This window comes from Thermoascus crustaceus (genome assembly GCF_041956765.1).
Source record: "Thermoascus crustaceus strain CBS 181.67 unplaced genomic scaffold VTN00scaffold_10, whole genome shotgun sequence".
Taxonomy (NCBI): Eukaryota; Fungi; Ascomycota; class Eurotiomycetes; order Eurotiales; family Thermoascaceae; genus Thermoascus; species Thermoascus crustaceus.
This window is the reverse complement of record NW_027192536.1, coordinates 454,330-474,969: the sequence shown is the minus strand read 5'-3', so window position 1 is coordinate 474,969 and position 20,640 is coordinate 454,330. Positions and strand designations below refer to the sequence as shown.

Genomic DNA, 20,640 nt, shown 5'->3' with positions numbered 1-20,640 from the left:
CGCGCACCGCGAATCTCCTCCGGGTCAGAGGTAGCTGACCCGGGCATTTCTTTTCTCGAGTCTTTTCCGTTTCCATTCGAGCTGCAGGTCTCGGCTTGAAGCGTGTCGTTCAATATGCCTCCTAACAAGAAAAAGAAGAAGCCAGCGTCCAATCCTGCGCGGGGCTTTACAACGGTGTCTGTTCCTTCAAAGCCCAAAGTAACTGACTCTACAGCAGCCTCTTCCACAGCAGATTCTACACCAGCCTCAGACGCTGAGAAGCCGGCGCCGGTTACCGTGAGCCAGCCGTCCACGACTGAGCAAGCGAGTGTACAGGAAGTCCCCGCACTCAAGGACTATACACCTGAGCAGCTCGAACAGCACCTTGAAGAAGCAGAGCTACAATTGCTAGTTGATAAATGCGCGTCAAAATGTAAGAGTGACGCGGTTCGTCAGCAGGCCAAACTTGAAACCGAGCGAAGGTTACTCCGCTCGCAAGCAAGTCCATTGAACCTTTCAGACTGGTTGTCATCGGAGACGCTGGATTTGCTCCTTCAATTAATTCTCAGGGAGGAACAGGAGCTTGAACCTTCGGGACGTGGCCTAAGTGGCGCCAAACGTCCTGTTTCCGAAGAGGAGCTGTGCACTAGGCTCTGGACTTTGAAAGAAACTCTTCTCAAGCTTGGATTCCCGGACTCAAAAGTCGAAGAGTCCTTAAAGCATATCCTACTCTACTTTTCTGGGAACGCACCAAGCGGTAACAAAGATGTGGTTTGGAACCTAGATGAGTCCTTGGATTGGCTGGCAAAGCACTGCAATCCTGATGAACTGCCATCTTATGGGCGAAATAAGTCTCAGCTCCCCAAGGCGTCTGAGGCGTTCACATCCTGGATCACTGGTAACCCAATTTCGACCACCCCTACATAATTAAGAGCTAATGTCAGCCAGACAATGAACAGCTACGGTGTTCGTCCCCTAGTTCGCCTGCCCAAAGTGACAACGACGTGAAAAGGGCAAGTGGACCTAGGGTCTCGAGCATTCCAGACACCAATGCAGATGGATCCGATAGCTCCATTGACCCGGATTCCCTGGTCCCAGAGTTCCTGGAGTTACGAAGCCGTCTCTATCAGCTCCGGCCCGATTATTTTGACCAGCCCAAGAAGGGCAAAAAGGCCAACTCTGGAAAGGCCGATTCCCAGGAGTCTGATCCTCGGGTTATGAAAATCAAACGAAAACTTTCGAAAATTGAAAACGACGTGCTCTTTGACCGTGTAGAAGCCGAAGATCAGTGGAAGGAGAAACTCAATGAACTTAGGAAGGAGCAAGCATTTGTCCGGCAGAAGGAGCGTCAGGTTGGCGCTCCTTCAGCTGTGCCCTCCGAGAAACAAGAAGAGGCGGGAAAGCAGGAAACAGAACCAGAGGAAATCCTACCCGCAGTCGATGACGAAAATGTCGATCTTTTTGGCGACATGTTCCAAGCCGAAGAGTCCGCTGCTGAACCAACTTTACAGGATGAGACAGCGCCCTCCATCACTCAGATCCGCGATTTTGGTAAACAAACAGGCCTGAGTCCCAGGAGGGTATTAGAAGAAACTTGCAAGGCGAGGTTCGTATCCTCTTTCTTAAATAGCCGAAGTATAGATAAGCTGACGAATCTCCGAATTATCAGAGATCCCGGATGTAAGATAACTTATAAGGATGTGTCTCAAACATTATTCTCGAACCGGAAAGCGGTCGAAGTAAAGTGGTCAAAACCACAGGATGTGCCATTTCCCATTTCATTGGATATGGTTACACACAAGTCGAATCCATATGCCACCTTTGCTTCGATGGATACAATCGCAACACCGACATCCCAGCAAGCCGAAAGCTATATTTCCACCTTGGCACTCTTCCTTATTTCCGCGCAAAACTCCAAAGAGAGTAAAGCCTATCTACGACTTCCGGCAGTCTGGAGAGAGCTATGGACAGAATTCGCAACTGTCAAAAAACAGCAGGAGGATGAAGCTGACAAGAACACCGTTCGGCATTTGAAGAAAATCATGCAAGAGAATACTGGGAAGTTTGAGGATGACGTTGTGCTAGCAGACAATTTCAGGAAGAGAAACGGAGCCGCTAACCGAACGGAATCTCCGTTAAGACATCGCCCTGCGGATCAGGTTGAGCCTGCGGAACAGTTGACTAAGCTTTGGATAGACAAAGCTTCCACCCCTGCCTTCCAGCATATGCTCCGCTCTAGGACGAACCTGCCGATATGGGGGTTCAAAAGAGATATCCTCGATACGCTCGCTACACATCAAGCTATTATCATATGCAGTGAGACTGGAAGTGGCAAAAGCACACAGATACCATCTTTCATCCTGGAAAATGAGCTGTTGGAAGGTCGCTCCTGCAAAATATACGTCACGGAGCCTCGCAGAATTTCTGCAATATCCTTGGCGCGGAGAGTAAGCGAAGAATTGGGAGAAAGTAAGAATGATGTCGGAACAGCCCGCTCTCTAGTGGGTTATGCGATCAGACTGGAGAGCAAAATCAGTCAGTCTACTAGACTCGTATTCGCGTATGTGCAATTTCCCGCGTTTCTGAACGTGAGACTCACTTTATACATAGGACAACTGGAGTGGTAGTACGAATGCTCGAAAGGCCCGACGACTTCCAGGACATCACGCACATTGTACTCGATGAGGTTCATGAACGCACCATTGACAGTGACTTCCTCCTAATTGTCCTTCGCAGATTAATGCAAAGAAGGCCGGACCTGAAACTTGTATTGATGTCGGCTACCGTCGATGCCCAGCGTTTTTCGTCCTATCTCGGCGGTGTTCCTGTTTTGAATATACCTGGTCGGACATTCCCTGTGGAGGTCAAGTATCTGGAGGATGCAATCGAAGTGACGAATTACCGCTTAGTTGAAAACGAGTCATATACTCCGCTCGATGACGATTTCGACGAATCTACATCGGACAAACCCCTTGAAGATCTCGCCGGAAATGCACGGCCATCTCTGGAAGGTTACTCCAAACAAACACGAGAAACGGTCATAAGATTCGATGAATACAGACTAGACTACAAGTTGATTACAAGACTTCTAGCCAAGATTGCTACTAAGCCCGAGTTGAGCCAATACAGCAAGGCTATCTTGGTTTTCATGCCTGGTCTGGCAGAGATTCGTCGTCTCAATGACGAGATCTTATCCGACTCAGCTTTTGAAAAGGGTTGGATCGTCCATGCACTTCACTCTTCCATTCCCAGCGAAGATCAAGAGAAAGCTTTCCTTGTGCCTCCAGAAGGCACGAGGAAGATTGTTATTGCAACTAACATTGCCGAAACTGGTAGGAAATCTTCCGAGTTATCACTTAGACCTGGCTAACATATCATCAGGAATTACGATTCCGGATATTACCGCAGTTATCGACGCAGGGAAAGAGAAAACAATGCGGTCAGTCCTCGAACACCACGGACGTCTATGCCCTACTTTTGCTGACAATTTCCCAGGTTCGACGAGAGGCGACAACTTTCCAGGCTTGTAGAATCATTCATTTCACGTGCCAACGCCAAGCAGCGTCGTGGAAGAGCCGGTCGAGTTCAGAATGGAATCTGCTTTCATCTATTCACTAAGCACAGACATGACAATCTGGTATGCTTTGGAGCTCGCAGACACAGCTATACTGGTGCTAAAATCTCTCCAGCTTGCGGAGCAGCAGACGCCCGAAATGCTTAGACTCTCGTTGCAAGATTTGGTATTACGAGTCAAGATCTGCAACCTAGGCGAGGTCGAGCAGACCCTCCTTGAAGCTCTCGATCCGCCTTCGCCGAAAAATATAAGACGAGCAATCGAATCTCTGAAGGAAGTAAAGGCTCTGACCAACGCAGAAGATCTAACACCTTTGGGAAAGCAGCTCGCAAAACTTCCGTTGGATGTCTTTTTAGGGAAACTCATTATCTATGGGGCTTTCTTTAAATGTCTAGATGCAGCTGTCAGCATTGCGGCTATCCTTTCATCGAAGTCACCCTTTGTTAACACAATTGGGTCAAACGCGCAGAGAGAACATGCGAAACTGTCCTTCAAGAGAGGTACTTACTATCATCCTGCTGACTTCGGTCCTTCTGACATCCTTTCCAGGTGACTCCGATCTTTTGACGGTCTATAATGCCTACTGCGCTTGGAAGCGCATAAGAAATACTCCGGGAGCAAACGAATATTCATTCTGCCGGAAGAATTTCCTCAGCCCTCAAACGCTAATCAATATTGAAGATATCAAGATGCAGCTCTTGGTTTCCATTGCTGATGCGGGGCTTTTGAAGCTGGATGCCGCCGAACAAGCGTTCCTTAGCAGGTACGTATCAAGTGAAATGACTTAGCTCCCTTCATGATCTAATATATTTGAATTTAGGGCACGTTTTACCAGCCGCCAACGGCAATTCTTCACGGTCCCTGAGCGCTTTAATATCAACAGCAGCAGCGACCTAGTCATCAATTCGGTCATTGCATGGAGCTTCTATCCGAAGCTTCTTGCGCGTGAGGGCAAAGGCTGGCGGAACGTCGCGAATAACCAGGGAGTGAGCCTCCATCCGACATCTGTCAACAAAGGATCGGACGCCCCTATAAAGTGGTTGTCGTTCTATCATATCATGCAAGCCCGCAGCAAATTCTACAATGCGCACGAGACGAGCGCTGTCGAGGATTTCGCCGTCGCCCTGTTGTGCGGAGATCCGGAGTTCAAGGTGAGAAGAAATACCTATTACAAAATGCTCCCCCTTGATCCTTTCCAGCAGACAGACCAACCTCGAACAGACACCCCTGCTGACTTTTTGTACAGCTATACTCCGGCATAATCTCCATCGACAGCAACCGAATCCGGTTCGCCGTCAAGGACTGGAAATCCATGCTCGGCCTGAAATACCTCAGCAACCGCATCCGCGACATCCTCGCCGACATATCCCGAAACCCGCAGAAGATGCTGACGCATCGGCAGCAGGAGTGGATCGATATCTGGCAGCGGATTTTCTCTGAAGCTGTTATTAGAAAGGCTTGATTAACTGGACTGGACTGTACTCAAATAGAACTAAACCGTGTTGGGTTGGCAGTGTAGTCGTTTGGGGAAAGCTTTTTGATAATTTATCTTGATTTTCATCATGGTTTTGTGCTTAGCTCGTTGGGTGGAGGCTGGCTGACTGGTTTGCTTCGCTCTGTTCAACCAAATCGACTTTCTGGCTTTTTTCTTTTTTCAAGAGGTAGATATGACCAGTTTTGTTTTTATTTTATGCCTTATGAGTTTTTTTTTTCCTTAAAGAATGGTGTTATTATCCACAGTCATATATGTCACGGCTATCGAAGATGAGTTCTATGTCTCTCCTCTCCTTTGAGAGGATATTCGCAGACCTAGACCTAGACCTGCCTAGATGCATAGGTAGTTTTAAATCTATCTGTGTGCGGTCACGAAATAGTCCTCTGACATCAGTCCGATATCATTCCTTTGTATAATTAATCAATTATCTACGCGACCGAGACCAAAGAAAGAATGGTTTCTGTTTGGGAGATAGATATATATATATATATATATATGGAAGTTTTAGAATTCTCCATTGTACATAACACTTGTAATATAATATATAAATCGAATCGGATATATGAATCCAAAGACGGAATTACCTACCACTTGAAGAAATATAGATATATTTAATATCGTCGACAGATGAGCATCTACAGCGTATCTAACCTAACGCACTGCTGAAAGTTATAACTCAAAAATATCCATCAGTCTGATCGATTTAGAACACTACACAGTTCTACAAAATCCAGAGGCTTACTCCATGCCAATCTGCATGGAATCTTACGGTGATCCTATTTTCTCCCCCCGCCGCCGGTTAGGGAATACCTGGCGGAGAAGGGAAGTCCGAAAGGGTCTAATTCTTGTTCTAATTCTATGACCTACAACCATGTCAAGGAATCGACTCGGTAAGAAGAATGAAGACCAACGTCCACGTAGTACATAGATCACACGCGCACAAACGGCACAGTAGCAGACTACTCCGTACGTAGAATCCGTACTGTCCGAGACGAAGAAGAATGACAACGACGATCATGAAAAAAGATCGTCTTGACAAGAGTCAATCAGACGGAGAAAGCCGTCTGCAATGCGCTAGACTTTCGTGTTTCGTGTGCCAAGCACTGTCGTAAAAAATCTGATATGACTCGTACGAAGGAATGTGAGCGAAATTCGGAGACCGCCATTCTCGCAAAGCGAATCAGGAATCAGGCGGAAGTCAGTCCTAAAGCCAACGAGTTTACGACGCCTCTTCCGCCCCCCCACCCCATCCCCCCATGTGCGAAAGACAGGATGACAGCTCTGTTTCTCCCGAGATTCTAGAGGTCTAGATGAGGCGATTGGAATGCAACACATACATATTCCAAATCGGGTGAGTCGAGATGACCATCATCAGCTTTTTCGAAATATTCGAACAACAGAAAAAGATTTGAAAAGTGACAAGAAGAAAAAAGAATGTATCAAACTCGTTCACAAGGAAGGATATCCTGTCTGCATCAGATGACAGGTAGGACGAAATGGTGAGAATAATTGGAAATAAAGAGATCTCGACAATGATCAATCATTCAGGATCAGACCGGCCTAGTCAGAGTCTAGTAAGGGCGCGACGGGCGGAAAGAGATGGTTGGTGGCCTCGGGCCCTGGGCAAGTTCTGCACTGGAGATCCCCGTGGGTCTGCGCGCCAAGGATGACTCCCGCGGCCTTCGCCGTAGCAGCCCATATTAATAGCCATCGGAAAACATCCCTACCTTCCTGTCGATCAAGGATGGAACTGGGCCACTGACAACGGTCACACAACGGTTGGCCTTTTCACCACCGCGTCCATTTCTATACAGTCATAGTAGCAACGGTCACGACTGACAGCAAAGGGGGGCAAGCTTGGATCCATTGCTTGCTAGAAGACAATAGACAAGGAACCAAGAGGCGACGGAGCGTGAAGCTGGCCGCTTGGCGGACAAGGCTGTCAGGATGGAGAAGTTGATGGGCGCGGATCGGACTGTCGCTCACACTCGCATATGCAACAACGGGTCGCTGCAGCTGAAACCCGGCGGTTTTGCTCAGCTGAGAAGCCAGGCCGGAAGCAAGGGAGGTGGGGGCCGCTGGGTGATACTGGCGGTCAGATGTCAGAGGCGGGATAGTCGCTGACGACGTCGCGCCTGGACGATCCGTATGGTCGACAAGAAGAACCACACCGGGGCAGCCACCTGGCCCGCCGGTTGACTGCATGCCTTGGACTTTGTGTGTCAGATACGTGGTCGCGCCAACAGCCAGTCAATCGAGCCTGAAGACTCGCGCCAGAGGCGGCGAAAATCCTGCCACTCCCCAATCACCGCGTGCTCCGGAGATCTCCCACTTCGAATTGAAGAAGGCCGTCGTACTTCCTACGGACCTCCTCGCCTCGCGACAAGGCATTGAGTCCTTTGCGACGGCGGTTGGGCCCTTTCGTCGAGCCGAGCAGGACTTGACATCCTCGTCGCACAAACCTGCCCGCGGACTCGTGGCTTGCTCGTTCCAATGTTGTGCAGACACGACATCTTATCCGGTATCTTGCTGGGATGGGCGGCTGATGGTGCAGAAATTTCGATCAGACGGACAGGGATTCCCAATGCGGGAGTCCCTTCGGTTCGGCCATCCTTACCTCGTCGGTAGCTTTGAATGAAGTGGCGCACCAAAGCTTGGTCTCTTGTTGTGTTCGACTTTGCCGGTCTCAGTGATAACGAGCCCACCGATAATTCAAATCAAACCGTTTCTCTTCGTATTATCCGGCAACGGTTTCGTGGACTCCCTTTTGGCGTAAACATTTCAAACCGGTCCACCAACCGCCGTCGTGTGCGTGTAGCGAAGAGATTTCGTGAGACACCTGGGACTCAGGCTGGAAAGCCTTGGAATGATTCGGCATGCTGACCCAGGCTCCTATGGGGGCACGAAACCAGCTGGATCAATACGATCCAAGGTTGTGAAATACAAGTAAGCGTGTGATATGGTGAATAGTAATGAGAAAAAAGTTCTCCACCTATCGCTTGTTCGATGAGGGGGTTTGGTGGCTGGATCACCGAAGGGTCCGCACAAACGAGGGATTTAATTGACGGGTCTCTGTTTGTGATGAGATTATTCTTCAATTCCCTGCTGTACGGAGTAGACGTCGACTCATCTCCCCTGTTGACCTGGTCTAGGATCCCAAAGTCCGCGGATGACTTCGTTTTTATGGCTTTTTTTGGTTATCTCTATCATGCGCTGCGAGTGTTAACATCCGCTATGAATAATAATGTGTATAGTAGATCTCCATGGCCTGTGCCCGCATCTCCTACAGGTCATGCAATGTGAGTTTATTTTTCCTGCATTTGCAGCTGTACGCTGCGTGGCCCTTGCAGTAGACGGCGCCGGGAGAGGCTGGCGGCCAGAAACGTATCGACAATGGCCGCGATCCACCTCCGCAGTCGTTCACGGTTCATTAGACTGCGTCAAAGTAAGTTTGTTTTTTTAGTAGTGGCAACGATGCCGCTAGATGGTTGTTTCAAGTTTGCGGGGCGTGGAGTTCTCTTCTCGATAGGGAAACGAGGGGCAGATCGGGTTGTATTTGTAACGGTGAACCCTGTGCGAACGATTATTGGAGAGCGCGTAAGCGTTGAATAAAATAACGATCTTACATTGGGGGCCAACGATTACCCCATGATACCTATCAGCTCGTTCTTCCTGGTCAGCTCCTGGTTCGTCACGGACTCACGGAAGGTGGCAGGTCTCACGGGAAAATCCTCCGCACCGTGCGTGATAAACCCCCTTTGATCCGCTACCTTGCCATTTCTCAGAAGAGGATGCCACGGGCCAATAAGGCGCGATAGATGGCTCGAAGGGATCAGGAACGCTCGTTCGTCGGCAGAGACGGGTGAACCGGACGATCCCGATCAACCGGAGGGGTTGGTCCAGACACTGTTCTAGGGCTCTGGATAGTTGTAACGTATGCAGCCCTGTCAGATCCATGGGATTCTCGACAGGCCAAGCCTTCTGACCTTCGATCTGCGGTATGTTGTAGCGAGGAGCGGAGTCGAGTGTTGATGGTCGGTTGTCGAAGAACTCGGTGGTTCGGATTCATTACCAATTGCTCTTTTGCCAAAGGCAAAGAGTTTGCATCCAAAGTGTGGTTTAGAGAAAGAAAGTCTGCATGACAAGCAGGAAGGTCTGCAGTGTTCTGCTGCTCTACTGTACGATGTACGATGTTCTACAATTACCTGCGTCATATCTGCAGGTACCTCACCCTATCCTGCGGCGGCGGGAAGAGCCGCCACAAGCTGCCTCGTCCGCAAACAACCTTAACTCTGTTGCTCCATGTCCGAGAAAAATCGAGAAATCCATGTTTCCGTGTTCTTCACTCAGGAAACCTCCTCTGACCAGACTCTGAGTTCCTGGGCGGCTACAGCGCCATGTCGAGTGGAGGGGCTATCCGCACAGCCCCTCGCGTTAAAGACGCCCAGCCATCGACATCCCACCTCGCCGGCGTCGATCAATTAATCCACAGCGACTAGCATCCCGTGAATTAGTGCGTTGACCGTTCGTCCCCCTTCAATCCTCTTTTAGAACCTGTGCCGGTCTAATCCCGTACTTTTGACCAGATCCAGAAGTTAGGACAACGAAGCAAAGCACTGGCCCCGGTGGATCTCCACTGCTGTTCGCAACGCTTCCCTTTCCCGAAGCCCACCAGGTTCGCAAATCGCGTCAGTCTTCATTGTCGTCCCACTCTCCTGCCATCTCCCCTCGAGTTCGGGCTCGGCCAGGAAAGAAGGCCGAATTTTTATTGTAACGAGTCCAGGTCCAACGGTTCATCGGGAATCGGATAGCGACCCTTGCTCGGAACCAGTGCATCCAGACCAGGAAGCGAGGTCGTACGGGCTAAGGAGTACATCCATGTCTGCTCTCGGCGCCCAGGGTTGCTTTAAAGCATACTTGCAATTGTTGCTGCATCTGTAAAAGTCACTAAGTGGCACCGGATTCACGACAGGTGAATGCCTGGTCCTGCTTGGAATAGCCCATAAAATGGAGAGGAGATATGGTTCTGCATAGGTGATAACTATCTAGGCAATTCATCTACATTCAAATGTCATTTGGAAGCCCCCCCTAGTCGTTGTTGATCAGGGTCCTGCTTTGCACGAGCCTTCCTCTCTTGCTGACACTTTACGCTTCCGACACAGCAAACCACAACGCTTCGCTACAAATCGGACGTTTCTGTTTTTAGCAATATCCGTGTTTTGGTTCTGGTTCGCCCCAGACCCAATCTCTCCGTCCCAAGGATACTACTGAACTTTGCTGCTACCATGGATATGGACAGGGGGAAAGCACTCCTTGAATCTCTGGTACGGACCATACGGTACCTTCAAACTTCCCGACATGTCACTTGTTCCAACTCCAGACAACTGACGCCGACAGAAAGTGGCTCTGGCCCACTCATGGCGGGCTAACATAATATTTCCGAAACGAGAAAGCCGTGCTCCGTAATGGGATGTATCATTCCCCATACAGTTGAAGCCAAAGCGCCACGTACCCCGGCAAACGACCATGACAAGACGGAAGACCTTGCCAAGCTTTGTTCTAAATGGCTGGGAATGGGATGGTGTTGAGGCCCTTGATTGACGTACCCAAGGGGAAAGCAAGGAGAAGTTGAACATGGTAATATGAAGTGCGCCGAAACAGTCACAGACAGTAGCGGTGAGGCAATCCGGACAACCCTGGCGTTGGCTTTCTGTTACATCTACACAGGACCGTTTACCGTTTCGTTTGCTGGACGACCAATCGATTCTACGCAGAACACGTTCGTGGAATCTCTCTTTTCAAACTCCCAGTTCTGCCACGAGTCGCACCTGGCTAAGTTCCTGGACCGTGCAGGGGAATTGGGGGCAGTGATGCACGAAGGGCATATCCCGTCAATGCAGCTCTGCAGGCTTACCAAAACAACCACTCCGTACGCAGCGGCTAGTGCATCTGAGCTGGATTTACATATCACTTTTGACCGAATGTAAAAGAGGCGGACGATACAGAATCGTTAATAGACCAGGCTACTAGCCTGCCAAACCAGTCAGAAATTCTTCCCTTGCGGGCCCCATGATGCAGCTTTCCCGGTATCCGAAACTTGAACAAAGAAGTCAAGTCCATTCCTATCTGTCCTGCCCTACGAAGCAAAATACATACTACGGAAACTGGACAGTAGTAAGGATAAGATGAGATCCTACAGTGGCAGTAGAACTGAAGGATGAAGAGTTGCACCATCTCCGGACACCACCGCTCGCCACTGACTCTAGGTACTCCATGTATATAATAGAATCCTTCTTGTCCGAATCCCGGCTACAGTGGCGGCCTTCCAGACATCCAGCGGATCGCCTTCCAGAGAGAACGGACCAGGGTCAGCGATAGGGTACGATAACGTGAAGAGTGACTTCTGGTTTGTACCTCAACCCTTGCTGCGGAGTACGCAGCGACTTGGTTGGCTAGTCGAGAAACGAGATGTCACGGGTTGGCGAAGAGGAGGCGGCGATCAGAGGATCTGAACGACCGAAAAGGCAACGGAACAACGCAACCTGACAGGCCCCTGCTCGCCCTTGATCGACTGGCCTCGTCACCGGTTGGTCACAAAGCGCCCGGTCGTTCGTGGTGCCTTCTGAGCCAGTGGTTTCCCCCCTTCTTCGCAGACATCCCTGCCCTTGTTGTCCTGAATTGTCTATGTCGGCCTCCCTGAGCTTCCTCCTCCCTGGTTCGCTTGCCTGCATCCTCTCGTCCAAGCAGCTGCAGCCAGCGCGTGTGTTGCTACCCACCGTGATATGAGTAAGAAAAAGCGCGTTGCCTTGCCAGGGATGATCACTGCTTCTTCGAAGTCGGCCACGATGGCGGGTAAAGCTACTCTGCTAACTGCGGACTCGGTATGTTTGCCGTGGAAGGAAGAAAGAGGGTCCGCCACCTAACGCCCTCCAGATCATCAGCCCGAAGCACTTGATTATTGAGATTTTATCAAGGCTCCAGAGAGACACGCCAATGAGGATGGGGGCCTGGCGGCCCACCGCTCTTCCCCACTTCCACAGACTGCGGTATAGTTTAGTCCTGTCCTGTCTTGGAATCATCGCAGTTCTTGCTCGAGCCTCAAAAGGGTCTCGTATGCTCGTAACGTGGACGCGTTCAGAGCTCTGTATCCCGTACGGTAAAACTCCGGAACTATTTCAGAAATCAGCGGGAGCCGGTGCGGACATTGACGTATCCTCCTTTCGCAATCAGGGACGTAGAGGGAAGCTTTCTCCAGTGCGGAGTCGGAGCTTGGGGCGCCATAGCCGCGAGCTGGATCCTCTCCGTGGCAGAGCTTCAGTTTGAAAGCGCGTAGTCGTTGGATAATAAATGGGAGTTGGTCGGTCGGTGTGATGCCTCTGGCTCATATATCGCTATCTACCACCCGTTCTAAAGTGCGCAATCTTGCATGCTATCTTGCTTTCGCGCCTGTTCTCCTCGCACACCGTGCCTGACCTGACTGCAGTCACAGCACCGCACTGGCAGCTTGCTTCAGCTTGCGCTGCCTGCACTTGCAGCTCCATCTTGGAGGCGATCTCCCGCATTGCAGCGCATTGCAGTCACCGTGATCTCGAGCTTCTTTTGTTTCTCTTCCAGATATCTTCGTTCTGTGCCTCTTTTCTCCGTTAGCCGTCAAGCGCACCGCCTCCGCTATCCGTCGCGCGTCCGAGGGATCTGTCGTTGCAGAAAACGAAACACAGATCGCGTCCGTCGGTGGCCAGCAATTGGTCTGATTTGCGAGAACCGCGGAGGGAGGCGTCACGATCCAAACTGGGGAAGCTCGAGCTCCGGCATACATTCCTACATACATACATCTCGTAACCCGACGGGGGATCTTTTAAGAGAAAGAAGCATCCGCCAGAGGGTGGCAGGTCCGAGCAGTGATCTCTCCCTGAGGCCCGACGTGCGTGTGCACAACAGCCGGACGGACAGATCCATTCAATTGCCCGAGAATCATTGCAATTTCTGATTTCTGCCACGGCCGGGTCCGAGGAGACACGGACAAAGAAGCCATCCCCGTAGCGGTTTTCCGCACGAGCTCCTCCCCACACGATACAGCACGATCGATCCAGCATCATCCCAGCAGACGAGGTCGGGGACGGCCATCCCCAGCGGAAGAAGACGTGCACGTCCACATCTCTTTTTTTCATTTCCGAACTTTTTTAGGAAGCCTCGGACACCGGGATATCCGTGGACCCTCTGTGAGAGGAGATCTCGGTGGCCCTTGCTTTTGTCTGGTCTGGAACTCCGGACCCACGGCTGTCGCTCCGCCGGCAAGGCGCACGGCAGGCCCACCAGAGAGAGTATACGCCTCAGGTTGTACGTGGTGGTGCTCGTCCTGAGAAGACAGCACAGTCCTGGTCTAGACAGGAGATACAGAGAGACCAGAAGAGCATCTCTTGCTGGTGGACCCGCGCGGCCTATCGCTGGTCGCCGACAGGCGCCAGAAAAGCCAGCTAGGGAGCTACCAACGCATCGTTTCCCCATCTCCATCCGGACAGCACAGGCGTGCCAGCTAGCAGACCGCTGCTAAACCAGCCCACACGGCCGCACCCGACGCTCCTCCCAACCTCCCACTAAAAACGCGGAAGCCGGACGCCTCTCTCTTCCCCTCCGCAGCTCTCTCTCTCTCTCTCTCGAGGCCTCCCACGTTTCCCTCTGAGAGCTCTCTCCCTCTCGCTCTCACCGTAAGTATCCTCTTGTCCTGTACGTCCCCATCCCTGCGTTTGCCTTTCCCCAGCCTCCACTTTGTGTGTATGATCTTCCCAGCCGTATGCGATCTCCTCCACCTCGCCCTCACTACTGCACTTCCCTTCCAGCCCTACTGTTCTGCTTCTTTTTCTTTTCCCTCTCTCTTCCTCTGCTCCTCTTAGCACCAAACGTCGCTGCAGGAGCTCCCCCCTCCCCAATCGTGCATCGCTCCGCTGGCTTGGATGCTTCTCCTCTGTCATCTGCTTCGAGCTTCGTTCCGCTGACCGGGGCCATTGATCATTCCAGACGCACCGACAGAGAAGAGCTGCTCTCTTCTCTCACGACCCGCTACGACCGTTACGACTAGCCACGAGCACGACCACTCTTCTCTCCCGTCCTCTGTTCCCCTTTGTTGTTTGTTGGCTACGACTATTGCAAGACCGCATAGACCTCGTTATACCAGCATTATCTCCGTTGCAGGCAGCCTTTTGTCGGTGTTTCCTGTTTCCCAAACTGCCACGATCTGACACGAGACCCACGAACCTGTTCCCTTTGGTCTGGTGAAAGCGACTTCTTTTCTCCATTCGCAGCTGCTTTTCGTGGTACCAGCAGTTTCATGGTTCCTGCGTGAGACGTCCAAGAGCACACAAAGAGTTTTTGATGTAGAATTTTCACGAGCACGTCTTGCATAGCCATCCTTTTGCCTGTCGAGTCGAGTTTGTGTCCTTCCAGCGTTCACGGTTAACGAACATCAACGAAACTTTGCAACGATTGTCCTGCATCTGCCTTGCCAATTGACGAGAGATTGCTCTTTTTTCTTTCTTTGCCAGCGATCTCCCAGTTGAACAATTGCATTCTATATATCAAGTGACACAGAGGCTGTCACTAACCTGTTTTTTTCGTTGTTATCGACGGAATTTTTTTCCTCTCCGTCGATCCTTCTAACGAGTTCTTTCAACTACCGTCTGGATTACCGTTTCCCCGGTAGCCTTACGGAAAAGCTGGATCCGTCCTTGTTGGACCACTTTTACCACAAAAACCGTTCCCGTAAACACCGGAAAACTGGAGCTGCCGTCGATTTCCCAGGTCCAAACCCGAGGCCCCGTCGACATTCATTGGTATAACCACCACGCGGCGGAACGACCATTGTCCGGTGACAAGCTTCCCGCGCTCACCCTGCCCTCCCACCAGCCGCCCTTGTCGGGCCTTCCGTCCTCTCGGGTTGGTACCCAGGATTCGTCGACCGCCTCGTCGGTGTCCAGCAACCCTAGTTCCCGGACGAGTCTGTCGAGCTACTCGCAGTCCTCCGTGAGCGAGGTCAAGAGCCCTCCTCCCTCCGCGGGTGCTACCCAGAGCCGGCTCTCTTTGGATTCGTCCGTCCGTGCGGACTACGGCATTGTATCGAATCCGGTCAGCGGCGACAATTATTACCAGGGCCAGGGTGCCATTGGCAGCATGAACCAGACACAGCCGTACATGGATGTGCATTCATCGCATCTGTCGTCGGGGCAGTCGTATGCTTCGCAGGCCGCCACGGCGGGGAGCCTCACTCACTATCCGCAGTACCAGCAGCAGCCCCCGATTCTGCAGCCCAGCTCGACATATCCCTCCGCCGGTTCGTATTCCCAGTACGGGTATCCCAATGGCGTCACGTCGCCGCAGGCCAGCCAGCCTCCGTCGACCTCGATGAGCAGCCAAGTACCGGCTCAATTGCTGCCTTTGCCTGGTACGTTACCTTTAGCAATCTTCCGATTTTGATGTGCCCAGCTGACCGTGTGACAGCTCTGCCGAACCATACGGTAGCACACCATGGTTATATGACCAGTTCCACCGCATCCGGACAGCCTTACACGTTCGACACCACCGGCCAGATCTGCCCGCCAGGAGCAAAGCCGCGGGTCACGGCAACGCTGTGGGAAGATGAGGGCAGTCTCTGCTACCAGGTGGAAGCGAAGGGTGTCTGCGTCGCCCGGCGAGAAGGTATGTTCAGAAAAGAAACCATTATTTGCAGCGTCTGGATCGTGCTCACCAATGTAGATAATCACATGATCAATGGAACCAAGCTTCTGAACGTCGCGGGCATGACCAGAGGCCGTCGAGATGGTATCCTGAAGAGTGAGAAGATCCGCCACGTGGTGAAGATCGGGCCCATGCATTTGAAGGGCGTGTGGTATGTGACCTTTGTGGTAGTTGAACTACGATATCAGCAGGGCTGACTTTTCGCCCCAGGATCCCCTTTGAACGAGCGCTCGATTTTGCGAACAAGGAGAAGATCACGGATCTGCTTTACCCGCTCTTTGTGCACAATATCGGTAGCTTACTGTACCATCCCCAGAACTCCAGGCAGACGAACATGGTGGTACATGAGTCGCAGCGACGGCAATTGGAAGTGACATCGCCCACGCGGACGACGCAGGGACCGCAACCCCCGGCGCTGCACCATCATCATTCCATGCAGACACCTGCACCGTCCCATATGCCCAACCCGTCCAACGCGCTCATCCCGCACCCGGGCAGTCGACCTGCATTGGAGCGGGCCCATACATTTCCCACGCCGCCCACGAGTGCGTCGAGCCTCATTCCGATGAGCACACAGGGCAGTTCGTATGAATGGGGAAGCCAGAGCATGAGCTCCGGAGTGCAGGGTTCGCAACCATTGTCCATCGAGACCGGCCTTGGCAGCGCACGGTCGATGCCAGCCACCCCCGCGACAACACCGCCCGGGAATGGCATTCAGAGCATGCAGTCCTATCAGAGCCAGTCGGGGTACGATTCGAAACCGTACTACTCGGCCGCTCCCCAGTCGCAGCCGCAGTACGCTCCGCAGCAGTCCCTGGCGCAGCCGAGTATGACGAGTTTCGGGCAATCACTGCCTCCAGCTTCGTACATCAAGAGTGAAATGGGACCCCCTTCTGTGCGGGCGTCTGGAGGACAAACAGAGGCTGAGAATGGTGAGGTGAAGTCGGATCGCTACTCGCAGGGAAACGGACAGGTGGGCCATGGATCCGGTGAGGGGGAGGCGGTCCAGGAGCATGACGCGGAGTACATGCACGACAACAACGGCGCCTACAATGCCAACCATGGCTCGTATACGTACACGACTAACCCGTCCGTTGGCAGTCTCACGGGAGAGCATGCCCATCTGTCGCCCGAGATGACCGGCTCTCCGCACCAGAATGGCTCGGGGCGGCTCACGCCCCGGACCAGCGGCGGAGCGCAACCGCAGTGGGCTTCGGGGTATAACACGCCGCCGAGACAGGCGCCGACCAGCAGCCTCTACAACATTGTGAGCGACAGCCGCACGACCGCGAACGGCACCGCCACCGACTCGTACTCGGCGACATCCAACTCGACGCCCGCGTACTCGAGTTCGATGAACGGTACCCTGGGCACCAAGCGTCTGCGGGACGAGGATGAGGACCGAATAGCTCGACCGGACAGCCGAGGGGTGGACTACGACTCGAAGCGCCGCAAGACGATCACAGAAGCGAGCGTGGGGGGCCCTGTGGGTGGCGCTCCGCTGGCTCTGCAGCCGGTGAAGGCTGGCGTGATGGCTACTCGGAGGAGATGATTCGGAGTCATCACGGAACATTTCTTGTCTTGGCGGTTCAATGAGACAGGTCGTTTTCAATGTTGGATCTTGTAGCAGGCAGTCATGCGTCTGCTGACCGTTCATCCAACGCCATATCCACTCCTTAATATTTCCTCTTGTTATATCGTTCGTTTCTGCTCGAGGCCGCACGCCTGCGCGATGAGTCCATGACGTCTATAATGCTCGTAGTGGGCGCATTGGGGTGCTACCTTGGCTCTACATATTGCTGATTTTCTTTGGGCTGTTGCATTATCGTGTTGTTCGTGATATGTGTGCGTTTTTACAGGTTATTTAACGACGTGATGATACGAATCTCCTTATGCAATTATATGGTCTTGATCATTTTTCGCTTCTGAGTCGGCGGTGTCAGCTGCTGTAAAAACTTGGGCCAGCGCTTTTCCCCTCCTGCTTTTCTTTTTCCGTTTTTAATCTTCGGGCAACCCCTTGGCTCCTCAGACACCACTTACATTACATTTTTGTTGTCCACCGGTCGCACGGGCCTATGCCCTTCCAAAAGCATGTTCCTAAAAGAGATGATGGTGATGATGACGAAGGTTCGCGAAAATTTTCTGTTTAGTGATGTCTGGACCAGTTTGAATATTATGATCACGTTACGGTTAGTCTGTCCTGTAGTCTGGAATTGTAGGTCTGTAGTGCCTTGGCTCTGGTGAGTATTCAGAAGACCAGGATGGCTGGTGTGGACTCGGTACCGAAGAGTGTTTCGCAGAGTAGCCTTATGTAGTAGGATGTATTCTAGTAGATACGCACAGCAGTTAGTTAGCCCTGCATATTGCGTCGTATGTATGTATCATGTAGCAGCAGCAGCAGCAGCACATTGGCACGATTGCATCTAAGTGATCTATCTGATCTACTGCACATCCGGCTGCATCTAGCGCAGGTGCACAGAGGTAGATAAGAGATGTCGGAATGGAGATGGTTAATTAGTTAGTTGTTCTGAACTTTCTTTTACCTACCTAAAGGTTGGCAGTAGCGTTGATTCTTGTTACCTAGGTCAGGTTAGATCTTTCTTCTTCTAAGTATACTTACTTGTGTGTGCAGTACAGTATTACATTGACTTTGTTTTGTTTGTTCTGCCTGTGTCCCTCTTCTGGGATTATTTTTTGTTATTTGGATCTGTGGAGTTCTTCAAGATGGTGAGGTCTCTACCTAACATGCGGAGTATAGATATGGGATCTAAACCCGTTCGAGTTAAATGAAAACACGACGCGGTACCTAACCTGGGCTTGGCATACCTAGGCAGAGCGGGCAGAGCGGGACGGAAATGGGGATGATTTCTCCTGCGCGGATTCGGATCGCGTCGCATTATTGCGTCGAGTCAAGCTTCTATGTGTTCTGCCCGCTCTACTCCTTTCAATTGACCTGCGCAGTCTGGTCAAGACAAGACTTGACTGGCCTGACCAGACTGCCTATACATAACAAGAACATGCCTCCACCACTATCATCAACGTCCACCTCAAAACCCCACTCCTCCACATCCTCCCGCGCAGCAACAGCAACAGCAACAGCCTCATCAAAGGCACTGTCGGGTGTGGAACCAACAAACCACCTCCTCTTCGACCCCTGGAACTCCGCTTCGACGGGCCACCAGCGCGCCGACGGGCCCACGGTCGCGGGGACGAGGTGGTGGCGGGACGTGAGGACGGAGAAGTTGCGGGGGCAGTTTGGCAGCGAACGTCATGATCGTGATCGTGGGGATGAGGATGGTAGGGATGGGGATAGGGGCGGGGAGTGGAGGTGGATGGCTGCGGAGGAGGTGAAGAGGAGGAGGGAACGTGGGTGCGGGGATATTAGGTGTTTTATGGGGGGTGTAGCTAAGAAGAGGAGGGTTGAGGTGGACAGTGTGCATGGGAAGGGGAAGGGGAATTATTGCGTTCCTGTTCCGGGTCTGGGGAAGGGGAAAGAGGAGGAGAAGGACGAGGCCAAAGTCAAGGATGATGCGGATACGAATTCGAATACGAAGAAGACAATTCCGTCCACTGCAGCAACAGTAATAGACGACGATCCGGGGGCGTTCTCGCTCTCGACCTTGACCTCGACCAGAAACACAGACCCTCCTCCTCCTCCTCCTCCCACCCAGACCTCCAAAGACGAAAAAGAGAACCAAACCCCCAACAAAAAAGAAACTGGAAAAGAGAACCCTCCCAGAGGGATCTTCTCCGGCCTAACAATCTACATCAACGGCTCCACCTACCCGCTCATCTCGGACCACAGACTCAAACACCTCCTCGTGTCGAACGGGGCCGAGATCGCGATCACCCTTGGGCGGAGAAAGGTGACGCATGTCATTCTGGGGAAGCACAACGGTATTAATGGGATTGGATCCGGGTGCGGAGGCGGTCTTTCGGCGCTGAAACTCCAGCGGGAGATTGAGCGTGTCGGTGGGTGCGGGATCAGGTTTGTGGGTGTCGAGTGGTACGTTGCGTTCCTTTCCCCTCCCTTATATAATTGCCATGTATATACCTGGAAGGTACCTATACATGACACGTACAGTACATGTGTGGATACTGACAAAGTCTGCTGGGCTGAATAGGGTCCTCGAAAGTCTCAAAGCCTCCAAACGCCTCCCCGAGTCCCGGTTCGCGGACAAGACGCTGCATATGGCGTCACGGAGGCAGCCGAGTGTGTTGGGAATGTTTAGTGACCTTAATCGGAAGAAGAGGAAAGTGGATGAGAAGGAATGATGATCTTTTTTTCTTCTCCCTTCTGGAAAGGGATATGGTTTATGGGTTTCTGATGTGTTTTGCATGCATTATTATGCATTCTGCGGAGGCGATGGCACCGGTGCTTGGACCGGGATCGATATTTCCATAACAGCATAGGTTTAATTGGGTTGGGTCGGTCTAGCCTGGTTTAAATAGAATGGGTCCGGATGCATGGATGCGTGGTTGGGATGTATATATACTATTTGCATTATATTATTGCATTGTGTTGGGTTGGGATTATTTATATGAGGCCATAAGATGTAATGTCTGTTCTGCATACCTAGAGATTTCATCTTTTTTTCTATCTATCTATCTATCTATCTATCTCTTAAAACACCCTGAACTGCCCGCTCTGATTTTATTAGTGCAACTTTAAAAGAAGAATATAGATCCTCTCTAGATCTAGATAGAAAAAAATAAAGAATGCAATGCAGCATGCTATTAAGCGTTAATTAAGTCTGCACAGCCATCTGTCTATCTGTATAGCTACCTTCTATTTAACGCTCTATCTAGAATTTGCAGTTTGTGTATGGCCCAAAGCAGGCGAGAAGAAGAAGAATCAGCTTTT

At 51.7% G+C, this 20,640-nt stretch overlaps 3 protein-coding genes across 3 annotated transcripts; all 3 read left to right on the top strand.

The window, feature by feature from the left end:
• Positions 1 to 114: 114 nt before the first annotated feature.
• On the top strand, positions 115 to 5,015 carry VTN00DRAFT_2534 (uncharacterized protein; the record flags this gene model as incomplete). The annotated part of the gene is made up of 10 exons (XM_069428759.1): positions 115 to 877; positions 928 to 1,585; positions 1,649 to 2,539; positions 2,590 to 3,311; positions 3,361 to 3,418; positions 3,475 to 3,616; positions 3,669 to 4,053; positions 4,103 to 4,316; positions 4,374 to 4,704; positions 4,800 to 5,015. 10 exons carry the CDS (start codon positions 115 to 117, stop codon positions 5,013 to 5,015), a joined length of 4,380 nt encoding a protein of 1,459 aa, XP_069283582.1.
• Positions 5,016 to 11,893: 6,878 nt separating this feature from the next.
• On the top strand, positions 11,894 to 17,328 carry VTN00DRAFT_2533 (uncharacterized protein; the record flags this gene model as incomplete). Its single annotated transcript, XM_069428758.1, has 7 exons — positions 11,894 to 11,929; positions 13,589 to 13,753; positions 14,064 to 14,171; positions 14,844 to 15,483; positions 15,540 to 15,737; positions 15,795 to 15,927; positions 15,987 to 17,328. 7 exons carry the CDS (start codon positions 11,894 to 11,896, stop codon positions 17,326 to 17,328), a joined length of 2,622 nt encoding a protein of 873 aa, XP_069283581.1.
• Positions 17,329 to 18,793: 1,465 nt separating this feature from the next.
• Positions 18,794 to 20,051, top strand: VTN00DRAFT_2532 (uncharacterized protein; the record flags this gene model as incomplete). Its single annotated transcript, XM_069428757.1, has 2 exons — positions 18,794 to 19,782; positions 19,901 to 20,051. The coding sequence occupies 2 exons, from the start codon at positions 18,794 to 18,796 to the stop codon at positions 20,049 to 20,051; spliced, it is 1,140 nt and encodes a 379-aa protein (XP_069283580.1).
• Positions 20,052 to 20,640: the final 589 nt, after the last annotated feature.